This window comes from Meleagris gallopavo, chromosome 5 (assembly GCF_000146605.3).
Source record: "Meleagris gallopavo isolate NT-WF06-2002-E0010 breed Aviagen turkey brand Nicholas breeding stock chromosome 5, Turkey_5.1, whole genome shotgun sequence".
NCBI lineage: Eukaryota > Metazoa > Chordata > Aves > Galliformes > Phasianidae > Meleagris > Meleagris gallopavo.
Genome location: NC_015015.2, coordinates 37,002,022 through 37,026,895, shown reverse-complemented (window position 1 = coordinate 37,026,895; position 24,874 = coordinate 37,002,022). Strand labels below are relative to the sequence as shown.

At 53.2% G+C, this 24,874-nt stretch overlaps 2 protein-coding genes across 2 annotated transcripts in view; one reads left to right on the top strand and one right to left on the bottom strand.

Moving 5' to 3' along the window:
- The window catches only part of LTBP2 (latent transforming growth factor beta binding protein 2), a 60,246-nt gene extending 38,117 nt beyond the window's left edge, over window positions 1-22,129 (top strand). The window contains exons 10-36 of the mRNA XM_019616128.2: window positions 1,901-1,975; window positions 5,918-6,040; window positions 6,356-6,520; window positions 7,398-7,628; window positions 8,181-8,203; window positions 8,501-8,540; window positions 8,788-8,883; window positions 9,597-9,722; window positions 9,979-10,107; window positions 10,399-10,518; window positions 11,377-11,496; window positions 11,656-11,778; window positions 11,906-12,031; window positions 13,563-13,685; window positions 13,983-14,108; window positions 14,206-14,328; window positions 14,508-14,639; window positions 15,417-15,542; window positions 16,111-16,254; window positions 16,497-16,688; window positions 16,800-16,880; window positions 17,058-17,186; window positions 17,388-17,528; window positions 17,688-17,855; window positions 18,365-18,640; window positions 18,856-19,005; window positions 21,248-22,129. Coding sequence (XP_019471673.1) covers window positions 1,901-1,975; window positions 5,918-6,040; window positions 6,356-6,520; window positions 7,398-7,628; window positions 8,181-8,203; window positions 8,501-8,540; window positions 8,788-8,883; window positions 9,597-9,722; window positions 9,979-10,107; window positions 10,399-10,518; window positions 11,377-11,496; window positions 11,656-11,778; window positions 11,906-12,031; window positions 13,563-13,685; window positions 13,983-14,108; window positions 14,206-14,328; window positions 14,508-14,639; window positions 15,417-15,542; window positions 16,111-16,254; window positions 16,497-16,688; window positions 16,800-16,880; window positions 17,058-17,186; window positions 17,388-17,528; window positions 17,688-17,855; window positions 18,365-18,640; window positions 18,856-19,005; window positions 21,248-21,414 — 3,575 coding nt within the window. The 3' untranslated portion in view covers window positions 21,415-22,129. The remainder of the gene's footprint in view (window positions 1-1,900; window positions 1,976-5,917; window positions 6,041-6,355; window positions 6,521-7,397; window positions 7,629-8,180; window positions 8,204-8,500; window positions 8,541-8,787; window positions 8,884-9,596; window positions 9,723-9,978; window positions 10,108-10,398; window positions 10,519-11,376; window positions 11,497-11,655; window positions 11,779-11,905; window positions 12,032-13,562; window positions 13,686-13,982; window positions 14,109-14,205; window positions 14,329-14,507; window positions 14,640-15,416; window positions 15,543-16,110; window positions 16,255-16,496; window positions 16,689-16,799; window positions 16,881-17,057; window positions 17,187-17,387; window positions 17,529-17,687; window positions 17,856-18,364; window positions 18,641-18,855; window positions 19,006-21,247) is intronic.
- A 549-nt stretch (window positions 22,130-22,678) lies between these two features.
- On the bottom strand, window positions 22,679-24,872 carry NPC2 (NPC intracellular cholesterol transporter 2; the record flags this gene model as incomplete). The annotated part of the gene is made up of 4 exons (XM_010711759.1): window positions 22,679-23,489; window positions 24,065-24,237; window positions 24,596-24,703; window positions 24,800-24,872. Coding segments are annotated over 4 exons (441 nt in total), but the record flags the coding sequence as incomplete, so codon positions are not given.
- Between the last annotated feature and the right edge of the window lie 2 nt (window positions 24,873-24,874).

Here is a 24,874-nt window from a genome sequence, read left to right as displayed (position 1 = left end):
TGTCCGTGCCAAAGCCACAGGGCAGAAGTGCCCAGGAGATGAGGCTCTGAAATCACACCCTTGAATCAGGAGCCAGGGCACCCTGCCCACAGCATGCCTGAAATCTCTCTGCCCAACAGGTGAAATTCAGCTGCTCTATCAGTGGGCTCCGTCTCCAAGAGAAACTCTTCCCAGAGAGTGTAGACAGACAGACAGACACAGGAGGACAGGATCTCTGCCCTCTCCAATGAACAGATCTGCTCTTTCCCAGGCATTGCCCTTTGCCAGCTTCCAGTGGAGCAGCCTCCAAAGCCATTCTCTCATTCCTCCCAGTGGCGTGGGAGAGAGATGGACACCGTCCCGCCTTTGCAGGTTCTTTCCAGAGAATATATGTTTCTTTGCAAGATTAAGATATCCACCTGCAGCCTTGTGAGAGTGATTTGCTGTACTGATGAGCTGCAGGTTTCTTCAGACTTGCCTTTTAGCACTGAGGTGGCTCTAGACCTGCCTGCTCGCTCCCATCACCATTGCTTTCTGCCTTGCCTTCCCCCAGCAGCATCTGGCTGCGGGATGCTGCACAGGCTTAGTTTCTCTGCAGGGGCTTTTTGGAAAGGGAGCAGAGCTCTGACACGTGTCATCGCTGTTTGATCTCCGGCATGCTTGGCTCCCTGTTGGAGGACTCACGCATAACGATGCTGCTTCATTTGAGTGTCTGTTATCACATTGTGCTGAGGCTGACAGATGCTTCCAAGCACAGTTAATGCCTGTCGGCAGCCCCAAGCCTGCAGGCTGTAGTGTGGGAGGACCTGGAATCCTTCTGGGATGCCAGAGGTTGTTTTTCCCTTCCTGGAAGGTTGGAAATATACCCAGTGATTCTTAGTATCACCCCTCTCCCTTAACATCCAGATATTTATGTGCCCCTGCTGCCTACAATCCATGACTGAATTGCTGAAGGAGTTGAGCAGGCTTTTCTTCTCAGTCATTCATCCAACAACTGAAAATCTCTTTCTGCACTTGGAGAGCCTTGCAACTCCATTAAATGCACCTGGGGAAGTGAGGCTTTCTCCTCTCTTTTCTGCTGCAGACTGGGGGACCGCTTGTGTTCCTCATATCTGCTCTTTGCCAAGCCCACGTGTCTTTGAATTGCTTTAAGCTAAATCATAGGGTCAAAGTGTCCAGGACAAAGAATTATGGACAGCCCTATTCTGCCCCCAGAACATTGTCACTGAGCTGTTACATGCTCTTCTCATTTCCGCTCATTTGGTCCAAAACATTAAAAAGAAACCCCACCCTGGGAAAATCCAGTCCCTAGGCTAAGTACCCTTCTTTCTACCCCACCCCAGGCTTACTCACTCCCCAATCCTTCACTTGCTCCAAAATACAATGCCTAACTACCTTTGAATTTATGAATTTATTTTACTAGGTTTTAAAAATTTGGAAGAGATTGAATTATGCAGGTTATAGGCCATTTTGAAACAATGACATTTTAAGCAACAATTGGAAGTCTTTGGTGAGAGTGATTGGGGTAGGATAAAAAAGAAGGAAAATGTAATAAACAGGCCCCAGGCTGTTATTTCAGCATCTTACTGTGGACCTCTGTCATTTTCTCCACTCTGATCCTCCTTGTCACATGCCGTCTGGCTTTCCAGACTGGCCAGGATGGAGCTAAGGTGGCACAAGGGATGGATAATGAAGTACATGTGGCACCTCTGGGCCACCAGGCTAGCACCTGCCAAGTGGTAGAAGCTACCATTTGTGAAATGTGGCTGCTCCCACCTCTCCCTCTGCCCTGGGCATGATCTCAGGTTTGTCCAAGGCACATCCAGGGGCCTTCCTCCCTTCTGCAAGGAGAGCAGGGGGGAAGGTAGGACCCTGATGGATCTCTGCTGCCTATGTCTCTCACTGTTTGCTTTCTTCCTAGCGCACCCCGTCATTGAGAATGGACAGGTGGAGTGTCCCCAGGGATACAAGAGGCTGAATAGGAGCCACTGCCAAGGTGAGGATGCTGCTTTTCTTCTCTCTCTCTCTTTCCCACATCCACTGTCAGACAGAGATGTAGTTATCTACACAAGTAAAATAAAGCCATCTAACTTACCCGATACAGATGTACCAAAAATCTTTGTGTTTCCATCAAACATGGGAAAAAAAAAGCTAACACTGATCTCCATGACTCAGCCTATACATGCAGTCAGCTCAGAGCTGGGCCAGCATGAGAACACTCACTGTTTGGTCCTGCTGACGGGATGCTCACCCCACTGTGCTCACAGCGAGGATCTGTGCTTCTGCTCTGCCAAGAGTCAGTGCATAGCTCTTCTCCTGTAATCTGAAGCAACAGCAGTTGTGCTGCCTGAAAACTATTTTGGAAGGCTGTTTGTTCTTTTGCTTATTTATTAAGAGGAAGAGTCCATGAAAGCAAATCCCTGTGTTTTAAGTGTGTCGCTGTCAGATTGCTTTGCCTGTCCTGTGCTGCTGGGGTCTATCTGTTTCTTACTCCCATGGTCCCCCAGCTCCACATGAGGATGGCACCATCTCTCTGTGTTTCTCTCTGGTTCATGTCTATTTGGCATTCTTCGGCCTGCAGTGTTTTCATTTTCCATGTTCTGTCTGAAGTGGAATTTTTCAGTTCCCTTCTCATGATTCACGATAAGATGTGAGGTGACATCTAGAAGATGCAGCAGGGAGCCTGGGCCCTGGCCACGCAGACCCAGGGCTGGCAATCTAATGACTCATCTCTTGTAGCTGGGACTTTCCACCATGCTTACTTAATTAATGATTCAACCTCCCCCATCATCCTAGGGGAGAACTTTCAACAAAACAACAGCTTCTATTCTCTGTGGTGCTCAGTTCTCACCCACTGTGTGGCCATGGGCAGTGCAGTAGGTATGAGGAGCCACCCAAGGATGTGCAGTCTGAGCCTGAGGAGCAGAGCAGCTGAAAGCATTGATGTAAGTAAGCAGAGGCCTGCTGCCTTGCTTGCTCACCCTCTGGAGAAGGGTGAGGCTCAGCACGTTGAGGAGCAGAGTGTGATGGCAGTGTGGTGTTGGCTAGGAAGATGTTTGTATGCAGGAAGAAACATGGAGCAAAGGCTTGCACCTACACGTATTGCTTTGTAAGTTGGGCTGGAGCACTGCTCTGCAGTGTGCTGCCTCGAGGTGCTTTTCTGATCCCTGCTGTTGCTATGGAACATGTATCTGGAAGCCCGAAAGCTCTGTTCAAGGTCTGGAACAAGCAATTTGGCTGGTAGTTTGTGGGAGAGGCTATGTGGGACCTTCTTTTGCCAGCCCAGGTAGGAGGGGAGCCAAGGGACTAGATGAGAGCTGCTGATTCACAGGGTCTTAGGAGAAGAGCTACCAGCTGCTCTGCTGAGCTCTGGCTTTGCAGGCTGAACAACTGGCACAGGGTCCTGGCAAGAGCTCATTTTGAGCTGGTCTATATGGACAGTGAAGATTGTCTGATGCCTTCCAGCAAGGAACAAGGAGCTCATCTCTGTGAGAACTCCTTTCCTTCTCTCGCTGCTTCCCATTGAGCAGGAGCAGGATTTAATGAGAGAATGGCTAGAAGATCCAGCCTCGGCTGGCATTGGCCCCACAGTCCGTACGGTCTCGAGATGTTCTCCAGATGTTCTCCAAAAGAGCCTGACACAGCTTGGCTGTTTCTAAGGAGCTCCAATGGACTTGTGTGGGGTGGGAGGAAGCCATGAGACAGTTTATGGTTCATGGCCCTCGCTGTGGCTCTGGCATGCTGCAGGGGTAGGAGTGTTGGCACAGAGTGCCTGCCTGCTTCTGCTCCTCTTGGGATTTCCACTATGGGTGGGTCTTCTGCTGCCAGTGGAAAAGAGGGATTGGGCTGAGGCCAACATGTGGCCCTGGTTTAAATTAAGCTCACAAAGCCTAGTCCTTAGTGCTTGTTTGTTTTGTGCTCTCATTACTCTAATCCCTTCAATCCCCTTGCTTATTCGGAGGCCAAACACCTCATCCCTTTAGTGTGTCAGAGTGACATGGTTCTTAAGGGGTGCTGTGTAGGGACAGAGATCATCTGTCAGCTTTATAGAAAGACCAGTCCCTTTATCAGAGTGGACTTGTGGCACATTTGGGGTCTGGTCACTATTTTTTTCTCACTAACCCTGTCTTATACTTGGCACAGAACAGGAAAATGCCTGTCACATCACTGTCGCAGCCAGCCCTTCTTCCCAGAGCAGCAAGGGACAGGTAGGCAAGTGCCACTGCTGTACACAGGGTGTCTGCATCACCTGGGACACAAGGTCTCGGTGGATCCTTTTAGAGGATGCCATGCAGAGTGCTTTGTTGATCTTCCCTGTGCTAGTCATTTTTATCTCTCAACTGAAGTTTCTGCTCTGAGGCCACCATTTCTGCTCAGTGCACAGAGATATTCTTGGGACTCTTTTGCACGTCTCTGTCTAGAGAGAGTACAAGAGATGTCCTTCCTCAGGACATGGGATGATCAGTGAATATGCAGGTATTGTCTGTGCCTTCCTGGTAGGAAGACTTTTTCAGTCCTGCTAAGTAGTGATGCTTCAGCTCTGAGGAATAAGCTAGTAAAAGCTTTTCCTGAGCCTAGCTGCTTTCAGGAAGGCTCTTTCATATCTCCATTCTTATAAGTGTCCCAGCAACCCCACTTTGCAGCCCTCCACCTTGAGACAGTCTCTAGAAGGCACCTGAGGATTCACCAGGGCATTGCATACTGGCAGTAGGACTGGGTCATTGGAAAGTGGTTGGCATGAAGCTGCCTAGCATCACATTGGCACTTCTTGCAGCAGCATGGTCTGAGCTCTGTCTTTTCCCCTCTCTTAGCTGGTAGCATATGTTTCGGAGAGTCATACTGGAGTACTGCTGAAGCTCACACAGTTCCTTCCACCCCACACTCCTATCCAGCTCTTCCTGCACTGCTTGTGCCTCCTGAGACAGCACATCCCTTCATCATGCTTACTTCTCTGGGCCAAGGTCTTTAGCAGAGATAAAAAACTGGATCAATCCATGTGGAGTGCTTCCTTCTTGCACCCCATCCTGAGATCTGCCCTCAGCTTCCCCCTTACACAGCTTTTGCCAATCCTCATCTTCTCCAGCTTAGCTCATACATTCCTGTGTGGTGCTGTAGGGAAGGCTTTGCTGCTGGCCAAATGGATGAGACTGATGGTTTTTCCCTGAGAGAAGCTCAGCTCCATTCCAAAGACTGTGCCTGATGTGTGCTGAGTCAGAGGCAGCACTCGAAGCAGTGCTTGAATGTTGTGGCCTCCCACATGTGTGACCATCTCCAGTGGTGAGCTGGAATCTAGCCCATCATCCCTCTGCCTGGCGCTGTGCTCTGTGTGGGGATCAGACCTTCCTGTGTGCCCACTGAGTTTCTTATGAAGGATCCTCTGCAGATGATGTGTCCTGATGACCCAGGTTGAGATGAGAGGACAGGATCTGCCAGCCAAGGCTTGCAGTCATGACCTGGGTGGCTGTAACAGTGATCCTGATGGGGCAGCTCTCTGATGGGTCTATATCTGTTTTCCATGAGGACCACAGAGCAGTTGTTCCAGATCCATCTGCAGCTGCAGCCAGTGAGCCCGTGCTGCAGATATAGGACTACTGTCACCATGGAGGTTCCTACTTCTAGTGTCTCATTTAAATTAGAGAGTTTTCTTCCCAGATTTTCCGATGACACCATCGTGCTGCTTCTCTCAGAGGTTTGCCGGACAAGTATCACCTCCATCCTCACTTTTCCCATATCTCATATCCCCATGGGCAACTAAGCTGGAGCCGCTGCAACTAAGCTGGAGCGCTGGATAGGGCACTGGTTTCTGCACCCCTCTGTTGTTCTTCTGACCTTGAGGCACCTTGGCTGAGCAGCAAGAAGGGAGAAGCAGCTCCACTTCACAGCCCTTGTTACATAGCCAGAAGCTGCCAGTTGAGCTGGTGCTCCCTTTTCCCCACAGATATCAACGAATGCTTGATGCAGGGCTTGTGCAAAGATGCCAGGTGTTTGAACACCCGTGGGAGCTTCCGCTGTACTTGCAGACCTGGCACCATGTTGGACCCCTCCCGCAGCCACTGCATCTGTAAGTGCTCCAGGGGCAGTCGCAGCCCAGTGAGGCTGCAGCATGCTTTGTGCTTTTTGCATATGTGGGAGGGTGCACACTGCCTACACTTGTGTGCAGGATGGGTGTCCAGGGAGCCCTCACATGTGGTGTTTGTCCATGGATGTTTCATTGCCTCTTGCTCTTGTTCATGGTGCAGCTTGGAGGAAACGTGCCTGCAAGGGTGCTCTGCAGGGGGTGGGGGATTCCTCGGGAGGGATGGGCAGATTCCCAAAGGGGAGGTTTTTATTGGACTTAGAGCCAGCCCTCAGACACTGACCTGCCATTGTGTTTCAGCTGACAAAGCAGTGTCGATGGAGCAGGGGCTGTGTTACCGCTCAGCAGCTGAAGGCGTGTGCTCCTTCCCCCTCTCCCACCGAATCACTCAGCAGATCTGCTGCTGCAGTCGCGTCGGCAAGGGCTGGGGCAAGAACTGTGAGGAATGCCCTGTGCCCGGTTCAGGTGAGACCAAGAAAGTGCTCAGCTCCAGAGGGAGAGCATAGCCATGTCTGTGCCTGGCTTTGCTTGGCAGCCCTTCTTTCTGACTTGGCTTCCCTCACATCTTCTGGAATGGGGATAAGTTCAGCATGTCTCACATGGGGTAGGATAGAGGAAAAATGCAGAAATCCTCAGGGCTGGAGAAAAATAGTGTGAGAGAGAATGGCCTCAAGTTGCACCAGGGAAGGCTCAGGTTGGATATTAGCAATAACTTCTCAGAAAGAATGGTAATGCATTGGAACAGGTGGCCCAGGAGGTGGTGGAGTCACCATCCCTGGAAGTTAAAGAAACTTGTAGATGTGGTACTTAGGGAGATGGTTAGTGGGTGTGGTGGGGATGGGATGATGATTGGACTATATGGTCTTAGTGGTCTTTTCCAGCTTTAATGAGTCAATGATTCAGCGATTCTAAAATCTTCAGATGTGTTCAGTGTTCAGTGCTGGGTGCCAGGGGTTTCTTTTATCTACCCCCTCGCTCAGCTCAGGTCTTCTTGTGGCAAGATTCCTAAAAGTACTGACTCGGGAAGGGATGTAAGTGTTAGTGTCCAGGAGTACCAGTCAACACCTGCAGAAAACTCACCCTGCCCTGTGAATAGATACCTTCTGCCTGATGCATCTGTCCACTGCAGCCTAGATGTGTTTCTAGCATTATGTAGCCCTTAGACACCTCCAGAAAATGTTAGGATGGGAGAAACTGGTACCTGCATTCACTCAGATGCCTCTCTGTTTTCACTTCTCTATATGCTCCATCATCATCTGAGTGCTATGAGCATGTGTGTTTGTGATCCCTGCATGTTTCTCTTTTCCCACCTCCAAAACTTTTATTTAATTTTCCCCTGCAGGAGCGTTCAAGGAAATTTGCCCAGCAGGACATGGCTATACCTACTCCAGCTCTGACATCCGCCTTTCCATGAGAAAGGCAGAGGCAGAAGAGCTGCCCCTAAGCCTGGAAGAGCACAGTGAGAGCAGCAACTGGACATTAGACTGGGCAACAAGGAGACAGCGGCTGCAGGACAGTTTGCATGGGAGTGTCCTGGAGGCATTGCCCCACCCTGACATCTCAGCAGGAGAGGGTAATTAGAACTGCTCCACCTGGGTCTCTAACAAGGGAGGGCAAACTCCCAGGTCCTGCTACATCCTTTTGGGTGAACTTGTAGCTGATGTGGGTTTTCTGCCCTTGTGTAAATATGCAAGATGTTGCTCTTCAGCCCTCAGTATTCATGGGGCATGAGACACAACTTCTTCAAAACTTGCAGAGGAGGTTGAATGCTTCAGGCTCTTGTGAAGGCCTTGCAGTTGGTGCTTACCAGCCAGAAGGCCTTCTCTGGGACCTTGGGTGTGCGTGGGAGCTTTGGCACTGCAGTCCTTTGGTGTTTGTCCAGTGCAGCTGGGGAGAAGCGTGACTAACTACTTGTGCCAGAATCTGCTGGGGTGGGAGCTCCCGGGGTCTGTGAAGTGCCAGGAGAGGAGTCCAGGGGTGTTGAATGTGGTAAAACTGCGCAGGGAGAGTGAGCAACTACTGCAAGGAAGTGGTTTAGTGGTGGAATGATCTTTGAGCAGCCAGGGTATAATGAAGGTGCCTGCCCACCTTGTCTCTACTCACCATGCACTGTTTCACTTTCCAGGTGAAGTTTTTCCTGCTGGGCAGGTGAGTAACGTTTGTCTTTCCAAATCCATGGTAGGTACATCCATGGTAGCACCTTGGCTGAGTTGTGGTGACTGAGGGTGCTGTCCCAGTTACCTGCTCAGAGGATATTAGCTCACAGCAGGAGCAGCTGGAGACTCTGACTGGTGTTACCTCCAATTCGCTGGGGCTGGGGTTGCAGCTCAGGCTGAAGAGTGAAGCACAGATCCTCATTCCCCACTATCAGACCTTGGTGGGCATGGGACACTGCATCTCAGCTACATACAGGTGCTTAGAGGCAGTCTTGTGTTTCTATCTCAGGATGCTGCTGATACCACCCCAGAGCCTGAGGCACATAGAGGTAAATACCTGGCTGGTGGGAAGGCAGGGTGGGAGTGATGAAGAAGGGGCAGGAAGAAGAGCACAGAAGCTCTGAGATACCTCCTTTGCATGGCATGGGCAGGGGTGGATGATGGAGGGCTGCAGGGATGTGGGGATGGTGCCTCTCCAGCGGGCCACGCTGGTTCTGCAGGGAGCGAGTGGATGAGGTTGAACAACATAATGCTGAGGTTGCTGCAGCCACTGTTCTTCCTGCTCACTCCCCTCAGTGGAGGAAGAAGAGTCCTGGCGTGCTCCTCCCCAGCCTGGCCCTACTACCACCTGGGCTGATGCTGCTCCAACGCAGATACCTGCACAGGGCTCAGGTGTGTGTCCTTCACGTTACTGCCTGCCCCTAATGGGTTGTTATGAACTAAGCTCTATTTTGGAGCTCTTTCTCTTCCTCAGCCCTCTTGCCATCTAACACCTGGGAGTGTCATCCCAGCCCTGCTGTTGTGTCCCAGCCTGGGGAAACAAGCCAGGAATGGGGAGGCCTCAGGACAACCCTGTATGGGAGCACATAGCTCAGCTTTCAGGGCCCTTTCCTCCTGCAGCTCATCCGCTGGGCAGCGAGTGCCTGGTCAGGGTCACACGCCTGCTCTGGTGGCTGCAGTGTGAGCTGAGTCACCGGGAAGCTGGGTGGAAGGGGCGGCATGTAGCTGCCTGGGCGGCTTGTTTACTGCATGGAAAACAAGAGGGCTGTTGTTCCAGGGTTGTCTAAGTGTCTGGGAGTGCAGCCCCAGCCCTCCGCCTGGGGCTGGAGCACCTTTGGGAGCAGGGCTGGCGGAGGCACCTTGCTAAGGAATGTGCCTCCCTCAATAGCCTTTTGTTTGGGGTTGGAAGGCCGTGCTGTGACCCTCTCCTGCTCCCCACTGCCACCCACTACCATCTGCACCCTGCTTAGCAGGGGAGGGGCCTGCTCTCACCCTCCATCTTCCAAGGCCTCCCACCCTCTTCATCTCCACCCCTCTGTGGGGCTGGGGCTGTGGTGAGCACTGCAGGGGACTGCAGCCCCTAGCTGCATGTTCTCTCCACCCAGGGGCCAGCGGCTGTGCCTCTTCATCCCTCGCCTGTGGAGCTGGTGTGTGTGTGCTCACCCCGGATGGATACAGCTGCTCATGCCACCAAGGCTATATGCTGCACCCCAGTCGTCTGCACTGCATTGGTATGTTGGCACCTCCTCTGCTCACAAGAGTGAGGAGGGCAAGTGGGGCCAAAGCAGCTCTGAGGCTGGGGCCAGTTTCCCCATTCCTTATGCTCAGGGACTCCTGCAAGGTACGCTCTGTGGTCCTCCTGGAGGAAGGTTATTTGGCATTTCTGCTGCTGAGCTTCTGCCCAGCCATTGCACAGTGGGGCTGGTTGGGAACAGCAGGAGAACAGCTCATGGTGACAATTTGTCTTCCCTCCTTGCCTGAGCACAGATGAAGATGAGTGTCTGCAAGATCCTTGCGCTGGAAAAGGTCACTGTGTCAACAGCATGGGCTCCTATTCATGCCTCTGCTATTCTGGGTACACTCTGGTTTTCTTGGAGAGCAAGCAGAGCTGTCAGGGTAAGTGGTGCCTACCTGGCAGTGCACTGCCACCTCTTCAGGGCCTCCACATCCTCCCTCCGTTGTGCTTTCCAATGTGCATGCATGTACTGCTCACTGCTTCATGGCAAAGGTGGGGCAGTCAGGAATGAATGGGATCTGGAGCAGAGCCTTGGCATGTGTTTCCTGGGCAGACTTCAGCAGATGGAGCAACTCTTCTGCTGCACCCAGCTCTGAAGGGGGAAGGCTTCAGGACTTCACAGAATCACACAGAATTGTAGGGCTAGGACTTGTCTCCTTCTGTGTTGCCAGATCGGGACGAATGTGAGCAGCCCTCTACCTGCCCAGGACAGCGATGTGTCAACACCCCCGGCTCCTACCGTTGTGAGTGCAAGGAGGGCTTTGCCATGGGCCTCCGAGGACAATGTGAAGGTGAAGCTTCTGCTGCCTGTCCACCTTGTTGCAGGGTTGCTCTTTCTGGAGTGGATGATGGATCAATCCATGTTTGCCAGTCCTGTACTTCCCCAATGGCTGTCTGCCCTCTCCTCTATCTGTGAGAGGGACAAGCTTTCCTGGGCAGCCAAAGGGGACCTCATCCGATGTCCTCTCCAGGGACAGCCCCCACAGAGCATTTGGACTTCCCATCCTGTAAGGAGATGCCTATGCATTTTACTGCCAGCTTAACTCTGTGACCAGACACCTCTGCTGGCCAATGATCTGCAGGGAGAGCAGGCTACAGTGGCTCAGTTCACCTGTCCCCACAGCATCCCTCTCACTTGGCATGACCCAGGCCCATCAGAGAATTTGACCTCGTGAATACACATTGTGCCTTATCAAAGATCTCCCTTCCTCAGTAGCTTGTCTCCAACAGAATTATTGGGAGTATATTTTAGAAATACTGGGGAAACAAGGTATGCACAGAATGCTCTACCCCCGCACGGCCTCCAGAAAGCACATGCCTTAAGGACTTCCTGAACTAGAGGCTCCCTCTTAATCATAGTTATGAAAGTCTGCTGGCAGAGCAGCCCTATACAGATGTTGGCCGAACCTTTTCCATGCCCATGCACGTTCCTGGCCCTGGCAACATCCTCTGGCAGCAAGTTTTGCTGCTGGATTATGTCAGCCCTCAGGTGTGGGTGTAGGATCCTGAGACATTATGAAAAGCATTGCCTGAGCCCCGGCAAATCCCTCTCACCACCCTTTGGGCACCCGTGTCTTGGAGGGGCACTTTGAGGACCCAGCTGCAGGGGGCATCCTAGAAGTGTCCACAAGGTGTGTGTTTCTTGGCAGATATCAATGAATGCATGGATCCCAGCCTTTGTCCCCATGGGAAGTGTGTTAATACTCCGGGCTCCTACAGGTGTGTCAGCTGTGCAGATGGCTATCAGCCCAGGAATGGAAGATGCATTGGTAAGGATTTCAAACTGCCTCTGAGAGGCACTCTTACCCTTACAAAGAGCCAGGAGCACATGCAACACGCTTGTGTGGCACAGTGCCCTCCTGAGTTGGGTGGTGGGGACAGACCTGAGCATCCTGCCGTGCCATGTTGCCCTTTGCTGTATAACACAGATGTGGATGAGTGCCTGGTGGAGAGAACCTGCACCTATGGACAATGTATCAACCTGGATGGCTCTTTCCGATGTTCCTGCTATCGGGGCTATGAGGTGGCAGCCGATGGGAAGAGTTGTGCAGGTACAGGGGACCTTTTCTTCTGCCTGAGTGCTGACTCTCCGGACCCCGTGTCGGTCAGTTCCCTCAGCTCGGCTGCCCTTAGTCATGGTTTCTTCATGCCCTCACTCTTCCTCATGTGCTTATGCAGACATTGATGAGTGCGCAGCCCAGTCTGCCTGTCCCTCCAGACTCTGCCTCAACACCGAGGGCTCCTACTCCTGCATGGCTTGTGATGCTGGCTACACCGTTTCTAGAGATGGCAGCACATGTGAAGGTAACCCTCTCTCTGGGACAGATGAGTGGGTGTCAAAGGGAAGAAGTACCAAGGAGGGGAAGAGGCATAGCTGTACCTAGGTTGTTGGTAGGGCATGGGGACTCTTTTAACCTCAAGATCCTTCTACAGCTCTTCAGCTTTCCAGTCAGCAGGTAGCATGGGGGCTGCAAGTGGATGCCACCTAGGGCTGCAGGAAGGAGATTTTCCTCACTCAGGAAAGAGATGAAAGGAAGGACTCATAGATGAGACTCCTGAATTAATGGTGACCTGGGGAATGTTCACTAAGGCTAGAGGAATACATAGAAGTTTGAAAACATGGGCAGAGAGGAACTGCGTGTGGTTCAACTCAGAAGTGGGAGAGAAGAGGGAAGCTTCTCCTGCTTCTCCTCTGTGTAGGTGTCTGAGGAACCCAGAGTGAAATGAAAGTTACATTCCATCTGATTTTTGCATGCTATTCCTCTTTCCCAAGACTTCACGTGCGTCCTTCTCAGCCACCTTGCCCCAGCCATGTCACAAGGGCATCTTATCAGGGTTCAATACTGTTTAGATCACACTGACCCAATGGCAGTATGGCATGTTCTTCCTGACTTCGCTGGTGGCCTTGTCTGTGGATATGGGTTTCATATTTGAAAAGTGATAAGGGTTTCATGATAGTTTTGTGATAAATAAATTAGGTTATGGTTCATCTCCCAGAGGAGATGCTACTTGCACCCTTTTGAAACTGGACAACTGGGTACTCCTACCCTCAGATGCTAGAGGGTGATGCTCATTTATGCTTGTGGCATGCTCATTGCTCTGCAGAGACAAAGAGAAGGTCCCTTCCTTGCCTTTAGAAGCTTCCAGCCTCAGTGTTTTAGCTCCTGGCAGGGGAGAAGAACAGAGCAGAACCTCTTCCACTAGCATGCCTTCCAGTGCCTCTGCAGCAGCCTATACAGGGAAGTGCCACCTTCTTTCTGCCTTGCACATGGTTTCTGAGAAGGAGAGCAAAATCCCTTTAGGTAACAACCCAGCAGAATGACAGTGAGAACCATTGCTGCACTGGGGCTCAATGTGGGGATTTGCCTCCTGCCCTTGAACCTCACCTGCAGAGCCTGTAATGTGGGGACAGGTGAATGGAGCAGTCCTGAATGATGGGGCTACATGAGTCTGGACCAGCTTTTCCAGAAGGACATCAAGGCAAGGCAAGGCTGGCAAATAGGAAAGCAGAGCCACAGGATGCATGGCTGATGCTGGGGTACTTTCCTGAAGTCTGCTCAGATGCAGTTGGCCAAAGAAAGGCTCTGCACTGCCCTCTTGTTGGTGGTATGCAGTGCTCAGCTGGATATGGACAGTGGGACTGTAGCCCTGTGTCTGTAATGGAGGAGGGTGAAGGATGTGGACTGACTTTTCACTGTGTTTGATTACTCCAAGATGGTGGCCCAGTCCCACTTTGAGGGCTGACAGCTGTGCAACAGCTGCCCTAGGTGGGGATCTTCTCCAGTGCTGGCAATACTTGGGACCTCACTCTGTGCTGTACTCTTCTGCTTGGCAGACGTGGATGAGTGTGCAGACCTTGTTATTCAGTGCCTGGGGGGAGAGTGCCGGAACACGCTGGGCTCCTACGAGTGCCACTGCCAGACTGGCTTCGAGCTCATCAATGGCACCGTGTGCCAAGGTACAAACCCTATACCTGCAGCCCTCGGGGTCTAGGGTATGCATACTCCCTATGGATCCCCTTCTTTCTTGACAGAGAGGATGCCTGTGCCAAAGCAGGCGATGCCACCACACATGGCACACCCATAAGATGGTAGCCAAATGCAGGATCACTGTGGATAGGGGAGGTCTCTCTCTCCATGTCAAGAAATCCAGGGGCCAGGAGCCCTGTGAGGGCCTATAAGAGACCATGGAGAGGAGATCCATGTGGCTCAGGAAAAGGGCTGGGTGAGTCTCTCTGATTGTACTCCCATTGCAGATGTGAATGAGTGCCTAAACAGTGAGATCTGCAGCCCCAATGGAGAGTGTCTCAACAGCCATGGATCCTACTTCTGCATCTGTGCACCTGGTTTCTCCAGTTCAGCTGGAGGAGTCAACTGCCAAGGTGAGCTGGTGGGTGGTAGGGACATAGCTCGGGTCCTGCCCCTTCCTCCCTCACTTGCTTCAAGATCCAGCTTGATGATTTGGACCTGATTTTGCAGATGTGGATGAATGCACAGACAAATCCCGGTGCTCACAAGGCCAGTGCCTGAACACAGAAGGCTCCTACAGGTGTCTGTGTGAAAATGGGTTCAAACACTCCCAGGAGACTGATGACTGCATAGGTGAGAGCTCATCGCTGGGGAGATCATCTTGAGAGCTTCCCAGCACCCAAATTTGCTGGTGACTTGCAAGGAGGACCAGCAAGGCTGAGGATCTGGCAAACTGAGCCTGACCCAGGCTGTGCCCTGAGCAAGCAGGACCCCAGCTGACCATCCCTGTCCCTTTGCCCCTCTCCCTGCAGACGTGGATGAATGTAAGGAATATGGGGATGCCATCTGTGGCACATGGAGGTGCCAGAACAGCCTGGGCTCCTACCGTTGTATCATGGGTTGCCAGCCTGGCTTCCACTGGACACCTCTGGGTGACTGCATTGGTGAGTACAGCCTCAGTGTCCCCGTCCCCTTCCTGGCAGGAACAACATGGCTGTGGAACATCTTTGCCAGGGAGGTAGAGGAGAAGGAGGAGGAGGAGGAAGCGTGTGGCCAGTGGGGATGCAGATAATGCCGGGAGTTTGTTTTCTTGGCTGAGCTGCCTGCTTGTGTCTAGACATCTCTTCCTGGCATCTGGAACAGACACTGCATTGTGCTGTCTTCCGCCTAGGGAGAGTCCTGGGCAGGTTACAGCCATCCCAGGCTCAGGGCTGGACTGCAGCTCCCAGTGCGTGGCAGCACTGGGTGAAGGGAAAGCTGCTGCTATGCTGTACTAGGCATGGCTGGGTTTGGCATTTCAAGCTCCAGTATCAGGCAAAAGGAAGAGTGCAAGGGGAGTTCTGCAGTTTCCCTGTCTCCCCCAGCTCAGAGAAGGCTGCAGCAAGGAGGAGCTGCTTTTGGGCTCAATGCTCTGCTCAGGACTCTGTGGAGACAGCACTGGGAGCAGTGGGCTGTGGGCTCTCTTCCTCGCATTGCAGGGAAATCTGCCCGGTTCAGCAGCAGGAGGGTTGTGAGATGCTCATCCTCAGCCCTTTACGCTTGTATCATTGCTCCTGTCCCTCTAACCCTCAGACTCATAGTCAGGGGATGAGCCATATCCAATCCTTCACATCAAGGTGATGCTTGCCCTGATCCCCAGGCTTTGCGGTCAGAGCAGAAGGGGCTGTGCTGAAGGCACTGCCTGGGCTTCAGGGTAATTGCTGCAATTCCTGCCGCTGCAGACATAGATGAGTGCGCCAATGAGACGCTGTGCGGGAGCCATGGCTTCTGTGAGAACTCAGATGGCTCCTTCCGCTGCCTCTGCGACCGTGGCTATGAGAGCTCGCCCTCTGGGCACTATTGTGTTGGTGAGTTACTTTCTGGGACCCCTGTTATCGCTCTATTAGTAGTGAAGAAGATCCATCAGCCAATGCTTGACTGGTGTGACAGTGACCCTGCTTTGTGATGACCCCCAGAGCATGAATGGGTTCTACATCCATGTATTGAGAACTTCAGACGCAGATAGGAGAGTCCTTCTGGAGAAAAAAAAAGCCCTGCTGTGCTGCTCCCTTAGCACAGCAGATCCTTGACGCATGGTTAGATCCATATGTGACCCTGTTTTGAGCAGGAGGTTGGCCTACATAGAGACCTTAATCTGATGGAGGTTTGACCTCTCTCAAACTAAACTGCTCCTGTGGTGCTGTTGTTCACAGCAGCTGGAGCTCAGGCTGCTTGGATCCCCTGAGAGCAGGACAGGAAGCTCTTCCCAGCTTTGCCAAGAGAGCTCCCAGCTCTCCCCCAGCAGCTTCCAACCCCACCAAAGAGTGCTCGGCTGCTGTAGACCCTACAGAGCCAGTCCATTCTGAGGCAGGGCTCCCTGGCATGCTCTGACCTCCCACCTGTGGGCTGCTACCTATCACTGCTCTTGTTCTGCAGATGTGAACGAGTGTGAGCTGATGGTGGCCGTGTGTGGGACCGCACTCTGTGAAAACGTGGAGGGATCATTCCTGTGCCTGTGCCCCAGCGACCATGAGGAGTACGACACAGAGGCAGGACAGTGCCGGCCACGGGCAGCCGTGGGTGAGAAGCAACTAGGGCAGGGGTGTGGTGGTGCTGGCTGGGGTGGGGAGAGCTGAGGAGGTTGCAGGAGGTGCCTGGGCTGTAAGAGCCCGTGCAGGTATGGGAAAGCTGCCTTCTGGGGGGAGCCAAGGATTGTGAAAATGAGAAGGCCACTGATGGGCCTGCTCTGGGACCTTGTGGCTGGGGGGTACTGTGCTGCAGCGTCAAGGGCTCCATCCTGTTCCTGCTCCACTATTTTCTAGAGGGCCCTGAAAGACACACGGACCAACCCTCTGACAGCATGGAGCGCAAGCAGTGCTACTACCACATCAGCGATGTTCGCCTGTGTGACAGTGTCCTGGCCAAGAATGTGACGAAGCAGGAGTGCTGCTGCACCGTGGGGGCAGCCTGGGGTGACAACTGTGAGACCTACCCCTGCCCCATCTTGGGCACAGGTAGGATGGTGACCCCAGCACTCCCAGCAGGGCCCATTCTCTGCCCACTGGGTTGGTTGCGCTAAAGAGCTGTTTGCTTTCTTCCTACCTTGGCATCTGCCTCCTGGCCAGTGGAGTATCAAGAGATCTGCCCTCTTGGGAAGGGCTATGTTCCTCAAGAAGATCCACTCTCAGGAAAAGTCTCCTTCACAGGTACTAACAGGCACCATTTTCTCTCTTTTCTCCCAGTGGGGAGAGGGAAGGAACTGTACAAAGACCTGCATGGAGACTGAGCCCCAGAAATATCTCCCTGGGGTTGTGGTGGGGTATGCTGACATTCTGTCAGAGAAACCTCTGAGATGTGCTCTCTCCTCTCTTTGCTCCTCTCAGACATGGATGAGTGTGAGACCTTCGGCTCTGAGTTCTGCCGCAATGGACAGTGTCTGAACACGGTGCCAGGCTACAAGTGCTTCTGCCGTACAGGCTACTTCTATGATGCTGGCAGGCTTGAATGTATAGGTAAGATGACCTCAAAGAGCAGCAGGGCCACCACCCAGTGGAGAGACAGCAGAGCTGTCCTTGCAGGGCCAGATCTGGCCAAGAAGCTCACTGTGATCCTCCAGGGGATGGGAGAGGCGGCAGACTGCATTTGGGCAGGGAATGAGCCCTGCTGCCCCTGCCTGCCAGCCTGAGACACTGTTCCATCCTGCATGTGGGCAGATCAGGATGAGTGCCAGAACGAGGTGTACTGCATCAACGGCGAGTGCCTGAACACGGTCGGCTCCTACCACTGCTTTTGCAGCCTCCCACTTGTGTTAGATGCCACTGGCAACCGCTGTGTGAACCTCTCTGGCAGGGCAGGTAAGCTCTGGCATGCCTTGGGCCATCCCACCTGCAGCAGGGTCACCCCAGAGGGTGCAGGAGGGACTGGGACTGGAGTGCATGGTCATCTCTGCCAGGACAATGAGTGGCTCTATTCTGAATGATTTCCACAGCATTCTTGGCTCATGTCACCTGCAGATGCCCTGGAGGAGTATGAGATCCACCTGGACGTCTGCTGGCAAACTGTCTCTGACTACATCTGCCAAGACCTGCTGCACGGCGAGCAGACAACCTACACCGAATGCTGCTGCCGCCTTGGTGAAGCCTGGGGCCAGAACTGTGCGCTCTGTCCACACAGGTCTTCTGGTAAGCAGGGTGGTGAGGGAAGCACTTCTCAGGAGAGCTGTGCTGTGCCGTGCTATGCCATGCTATTCTGTGGCTGCAATCAGGCCTCCACTTGCCATCCTTGTTGCTGAAGCCAGCCCAAATGAGCTACCCTGCATGTCCAGGGCTGGGCAGCACCATGGGGCAGAATGTATCTTCCAGCTGGTTTGAAGTGGTCTGAGGTGATGGAGGGAAGAGTTGCTCCATCCTTCATACTGCTTCCCTCTAGTCTTGCAAGCACCAGGCCTGCTCAGTCTAGAAGAGGAGAGGCACTCAGCCTGAGATGGGAGCACACTGGGGATTTGGGTTCTCATTGCTGAAGGACTTGTTTTCCCCAGAAAGAAGTTGATCTCCTCCATGATGGGTTTCCACACGCAAAATGTGGAGTTGCATCTTGAGCCTTCTGAATCTTTGCTGGCCCAGTGTGGATGCACCCTTTAGCTGCCATAGCAGCCCTGCTGAGCTTTGGCACTACTTTTCTCTCACCACAGCTGATTTTGCTTTCCTCTGTAATGGAGCCAGTGAAGACAGTGACAGAGGGGCTGAGGTCCGAGAAAGACCTAGGTATGAGTATGGACCAGGCTTGGAAGATCCCCACTATGGCCTTCCCAACCCAGACATGGGCCCCTACTATAACTATCTGGAGTCAGAGTATGGAAACCCTGATGCGGCTTTCCCTCGGAGAGAACTGAGCAGCGAGTTTCGTGGCAGCCCTTTCCACCATGGCCCAGGGCGGCCCCCACCCCGCCACCTGCCCAGCCAACCTGGTGAGTACTGGGTGACACGAATAAGTGCTTTCTCACCCAGCCCGTATCCACTCCAGATGGGATGTTCCAGGCTTCCAGCAAACTCTCTCCCTGGCTATCAACTGGATGATCTCAGTTTTCCCAGCCCCATCAGTACCATTTCACCACATGCCAGATGTCCCCTCTGTGGTCAGAAAGTGGTCTTCCCACTCTCACATACCCTTGCTACTCTCCAGGTCTTTATGAAGGCTTTGAGGGGCTGCAGGCTGAGGAGTGTGGCATCCTCAATGGCTGTGAGAACGGACGTTGCGTGCGCGTCCCAGAGGGCTACACCTGTGACTGCTTCGATGGCTACCAGCTGGACATGACCCTCATGGCCTGTGTGGGTAAGTGGCTTTTAGTCCCGTTATAGACATGGTGGCCCAGGCTTCCCTTATCTGCTGCCGCTCTCTGGTGGTGCTGCCTGGGATGGTTGTCAGAGGCTTCCCTGCTCTTCTGGGTGCTTTGTGGCCTTGGAGCTGGGAATGTTGTGTCAGGGCACCTGGGGGCATCAGGGAACAGCTGGTCACTGCCTTCTTTGTGTAGCACTCCTGCGCACAGATGGTTTTGTGCTTCTGTTTTCTATCCTCTAAACTCACCGTGACTTTCCACCCTGTCCTATAAGTGAAGGTCTCTAAAGTTTCTCTCATCATCTGCTCTACATCCCCACTGTATGTGTTCGTTGTTTCAAAAGTGCAACTTTCCAGGCCAGCCCCATGCACCCAGTAGAACAGATGAAGATGCTCTTTCCTTAGACAGGGTACTTACTCCACTCCCCAGCATCCTTCCTGCGTGACAATATAGTGCAACTGCTTCGCACAATGCCTGTGGCCTTTCCTTCCCCAGAGCTGCCTAGCCTCTTGCTCCCCCTTCTGCATTTGTGCACAGTTTGCTTTTCCTCAGCTGCAATGCTTTGCACTTGTCATCAGTGAATTTGACTTCTCCAAAGGATCAGAGCGCTCACAGTTTGTTGTCACATAGGTCTTATGAGCACAAAGAGTCTTCCTTTGTCCACACAGATGACAGCATTGACTGGAGCAGGGGTCAGGATCGATCCCACAGGCAACATTTTGAATGGCTGTCATTTTAACAGCCAAGTATTCATAATTATCTCTTGGGTGCAGCTTAGTGACCCATTGTGCAATTGCTGCAGTTTCATCTAGCCCATATTTCCTCAGTCCACTTGAGCGTGTCATGTGAGAGCGTGTTGAAATCCTTATCCTGGCCAAGAATTATACCCACTGTTCCCCCCTTATCGTACAGATTGCTTATCAGGTCAGTAAGGGGAACCAGATTGACATAATCAGGCCTGAAAAGATCTGCTCCAGCTATTTAACAGCCCCTATATCCTTCGGGGGAAGGAGGGCAGTGACCTAATCATTCAGAAACCTGCTTTGTTTAAGTGGATGGGAGTGAGCAGTCTGTGATTCCAGATCCCCCTTATCTATTTGTGGAGGCACCGTATTCCTCAGGGACCTCCTCGATCCTCTGCCTCAGAGGGAACTCTGACTCCTCAGTGCTGGAGTACCAAGTATTTGCAGATGAGCTGCGGCAGCTTTACTTAGCTTACTGTCAAGCTAAGTGAGATGTGGAGATCCCAGAGCTCCTGCCCCTCCTTTAAACTTTGAAACATCCATACTGAATCTGGTCAGAAGGAGCATTTTTATGGTGGCTGGAACAAGGCCTGCATTGGCTACACCAGCCAGCCCGTCATTGTCTGGCTTTTGTTTCCTCCTCTGATAAGGCCCAGACGTACATTCCCCATTGTTTCCTGTTAATGTATTTATGGAGCCTTTTCTTGTTGCTCTTTCTGTCCCTGCCCAGCCAGCACTTGTTTCACACTGCCCAGGGAGCCCCAGGCCTCCATATGCACTGCTAACACTGCTCTGCTGCTGCTCACCTTGGGCGCCCCTGACGAAGCTGGAGTCTGTGGGCGAAGGGCTCGGGCTCTGGCTCAGCACAATGGGGACAAGGCCCTACTGCTGCCTCTCCACAATTTGGGGTGGTTCAGGGCCACTGCATTTAGCAGAGCTGCAGCAGGGCTCCCACATGAGCTCTTTGGCACAGTTTGCAGGTTAATAAAACAAGCCCTTGTTTGCATAGCATGAGGTTCCTTTGTGTTCTGGTCTTGGAGATGATAATCAGCCTCTCAGGGCCAGCATCATCTGCCTCCTGACCTTGTCAGACTGGAAAAGGACATATTCTAGGGCTGGAGATGGCCTTTCTCCCAGATATTAGGCTATCATGACTTGTCAGGGAGAAACTGCTGTGCTCCCCCAGGGTGTCACCAGCTGAAGAGCATGGGGAGGGCCTGTTCTGGGGCTCCAGCCTGTGGCCGGGGTGCCAAGCATTGGGGATGCCATATACCTGGGGCATTCTACAGATGTGCTGAATGCAGCAGGAAGGCAAAGGAGTCAAGGTGCAGCCCAGTGTGACAGAGGATGGGGGGTCACAGTGGGCAGCCTGGATGTGCTGGGGGACACAAGTGAGCTTGAGGAGCCTGGACAAGGGAGGGCTCCCCTGGAGCACAGGGACATGCTGGGACTGCTTGCTGTGCCACCATCTCACCCCCTCTTTTCCTTCTTGCAGACATCAATGAGTGTGAGGATGTGGATGTCCCAGTGCCCCTGTGCCAGGGCGGCACCTGCGAGAACACAGAAGGCTCCTACCGCTGCCGCTGCTTACCAGGCTATGTGGCACTGGCCCAGCCCCACCACTGTGTGCCTCAGACAGCCCAGAGCCCGGCAGCAGCATAGCTCTAGGGGAGAGGCAGTGGGGGTACCCCCTCTGGTGGCACGCTTCTCCGGGACCTGGTGGTGTGGAAAAGGGTCCCCGGGGCTGTGGCTGCTTCTAAGCCCTTTGTCCCTTCACCTCCAAAGCGCACAACTCCCCTGCCACCTTTTCCTGGCTGTGACTGCCAGGGCTGAGCTCCTAGGCTCTGTACCCCCATCCTCACCTCCAGCCCCTGCTTCTGCCACAGCAGAGCCTCCCCAGCCCAGCCCCCAGCACCTGCCAGAGTGCCACATACCAAGGGGGCTCGCAGGACACCTTCTGCCGTGCAGCTCCAGCTCCTCCCCACACCCTGCAGAGAGACTGGGTTCACCTCTCCACGGCGAGCACCACTGCTGCACTGACCTAGCGGCGAGCCTCACTGTACCATGCAGCCTGCCCCAGGACACAGCCCTGCGGGAGCAACCCTGGCTCCCTAAAGCTGCTGCCCAACCTCGAGGTGTGGTGGAGAGGATGGGTGTCCCACAGCCGGCTCATCCTGCAGCTGTCCCACGCACATCCCTACCCCTGCGCTGTGCCTTTGTGCCCCGCGCTGGCTGGGGGGAGTGGGCAGGGTTCCAGCTTAGTTTCTGTAAAGTTGGTGATTTTTTTTAACCGAGTCTGCTGGAAACTTCTCTCATGTTGTTAAATAAAACATTTATTTTGGGCCCTGTGGCTCACGACACTGGGGCTGGGTCAGAATTGTGCTTGTCTTCCCTCTGCCAAGGAATACCACCAGCCTTCCCACTCCTGGGACAGAGAAAAGCCGTGCCAGGCCAAACACCCACTTACTTGCCCCAACTGGAGACAACTCCAGCCCCTGGGGGCTACACAGCACGTGGCTGATAACACCCTGCTTCCTTCACATACCTTTTGGTTGCAGTTCAAGAATCCTTGTGGCTGGCAGGAACCTTTGAACAGGTCCAGGAGTTGCTTTTCCTACCCCAGAGCCCCTGCTAGGAATGCTTTTGCCTCACGCTGCAGCAAGCAAAGATGTGTTCTGCACAGCCATCTCCTTACAGAGCCTGTGCACTGCTCTGGAGTACACCAGAGGACCAGAGAGCTGACACAGACACCCCAGCACTCAGCAGCAAAGATGCATGGTTGCTTACAAGTCACCTACACCGAGGCCAGCAAGCCACCACCTGCAGCTTCAGCCAAAAAATACAGCTGGACGACCACAGCCAGCCAGAAAATGCCCAGACACTCTGCTTGTCCTCCAGCCACCTACTCCCAGAAGACAACGCAAGCTGGTTTTGTCTAGCCTTTATTAAAAGGAAAGTTATAAAAAGAGGTTCAGGAGCTCCCAGCAGCTCCAAGTTAGTTGATAGTGCAAACCATTGGTTAGAGAAAGAATCATCCCTGCAGAAACACTGAATGCCATTTGGTGTTGCATCCACAAAAAGGAGTTTTCCCAGCCGCAGTCCTGCAGGCTCCAGCAGGGGCCCAGGACAGACTCCGCTGCCAGCTCAGGAAAACTTCCTCCCCTCCTCTTCAGATGTAAGGATGGAAAATGCAGTTCCTAGGAGCATCCTGGTCACAGCAGAGCAGAAAAGCACAGGAGGGTGGATGGAGACAGCATTCTACAAGAGGCACTGAGGGGATATCAGGTAGCAGCTCAGACACTAGCCAGGTTCACTGCAGAGAAATCTCTTTGTGAGGACAGACAGCTCTGTTTCAAACAACTAAAGTGCCTCCACAGAGCATGTGGAAGACAATGTCCTAATGCTCAGTCTCTCTTGCTGACAGCAGCAGACACTTCTCCCCCATGAGCTGCTGTGGGAACATGCCAGATGGATTGTGGAGAGGGGCGAGAGCCCTCTGCCCACAGCTGGCCTTGCAGGAACGAAGTACTGGCTGCCCAGAGGCTGCAGAGTTCTGAAGGAAGCAGTAAGAAATACTTATATAAAAGATTTTGGCTTGTGTTATTTTCTCTGTTTCTCTCCTCCCTGAGCCCAATTCATGGCAGAGCTCCTCAGCTGGTGATCTGCACTGGTATCTTCCAGCAAAACAACATCTGATCCTGGTCATCCACCAGCTCCCATTTCACTATCAGCTTAATCTGAAAGAGAACAATGAAGTAAGAATAGTTAGGAGAGACCAAAGCAAAGACAATGGGCAGTTTCAGTCGTTTGTGACGCAGAGGGGTCCTGGTGGCCCTGTAGGAAGAAGGAGCTGGGCCGCCTGTGGTGACTCCTGCGGTATTGTGTGGCTGGACAGCACTGCTGTGTAACATGGAGATTTCCACATGCTATACTGAGAACCCCCATCAGAGAGTGCAGAGGAAACAACCAGCACGTCCCAGCTGAACGGCACCTGGAACCAACCGCCCCAAATTTGAGTGCTTGGCCAGGAGCAGAGACTTGGCAGGGAGGCTGCATGCATGCACAGCACACAAGGAACACACACGGGGATAGCTGAAGCAGTTTCTCAGCAGCTGGAGTCAGGCTGCTTCCTCTGATGGGTTTGTCCCAAAACAGGAACTGTGGACAGAATCCCTCTCACAACAGAAGTGAGAAGCAGCTGAAGATCCTTCTGACCTCTTCCCCATACTGCAAGATGAAGCATTCTTCTTTACAGATGGGCTGTGGGTTTGCCCCAGGAAGGAGGACAGCCACGAAGCGGTTGTTTACTTACACTGGGGTACTCGCTCTTCACAGGGAGCTTGTTCAGGTAGCTGTAGGAATGTCCCTTCTGGATGGGGCACTGGATCCCAGACTTGCATCCATCAGGCTCAGGGATGGGGAAGGGTATGTCCACATGCAGCATCTCACCATACACCTTTGCCTTACTGCCTTGGCTCTCGATCTCTACAGGACATGGGAAGAGTGAGTGCAGCACCAGAGCAGGGAAACACTTCCACTTTGTGGCCTCCCCTGGACATATTGAAACCAGATGATCATTGTGGTCCTTTTCAACCCAGGCCATTCTATGATTCTGTGATTCTATGATTCTGTACCTGGAGGACAGCCTGCCTGAAGGCTGCAGTGAGCACACTAAGCAGTTCTCCTCGGCTACCTCTTCTCACTCCATGGCACCCTCCAGCCATCCTGCCCAGTTATTCCCAGACACAAAGGCACAGACTTAACACTGTCACCCCCTCTGCCCACCTCATCCCTCCTCACAGGACCCCACCAGCGCCCCAGGCCCCGCGGAGCCGATGCTTACTGCTGGCAAAAGTGACGTTGATGCTGTACGAGGTCCCTTTGACGAGCTGGCAGGGCTGCCTGGGACAGGGGCTCACGTTCACCTCTTGAATGCTTCCGTCTTTGGAACCTAGAAGGACGAGCGAGGATTAGAGGCGCCAGGACCCCGGATGGCAACTCCCGCTCGGCCAAGGAACCGGGCCCCAGCACCTCGTGGGACACTCACCGCAGTCCACGAAGCGGAGCGGCTCAGCCAGGGCGGCGGCAGCGAGAGCCAGCAGCAGCACGAGAGGCGGCGGCA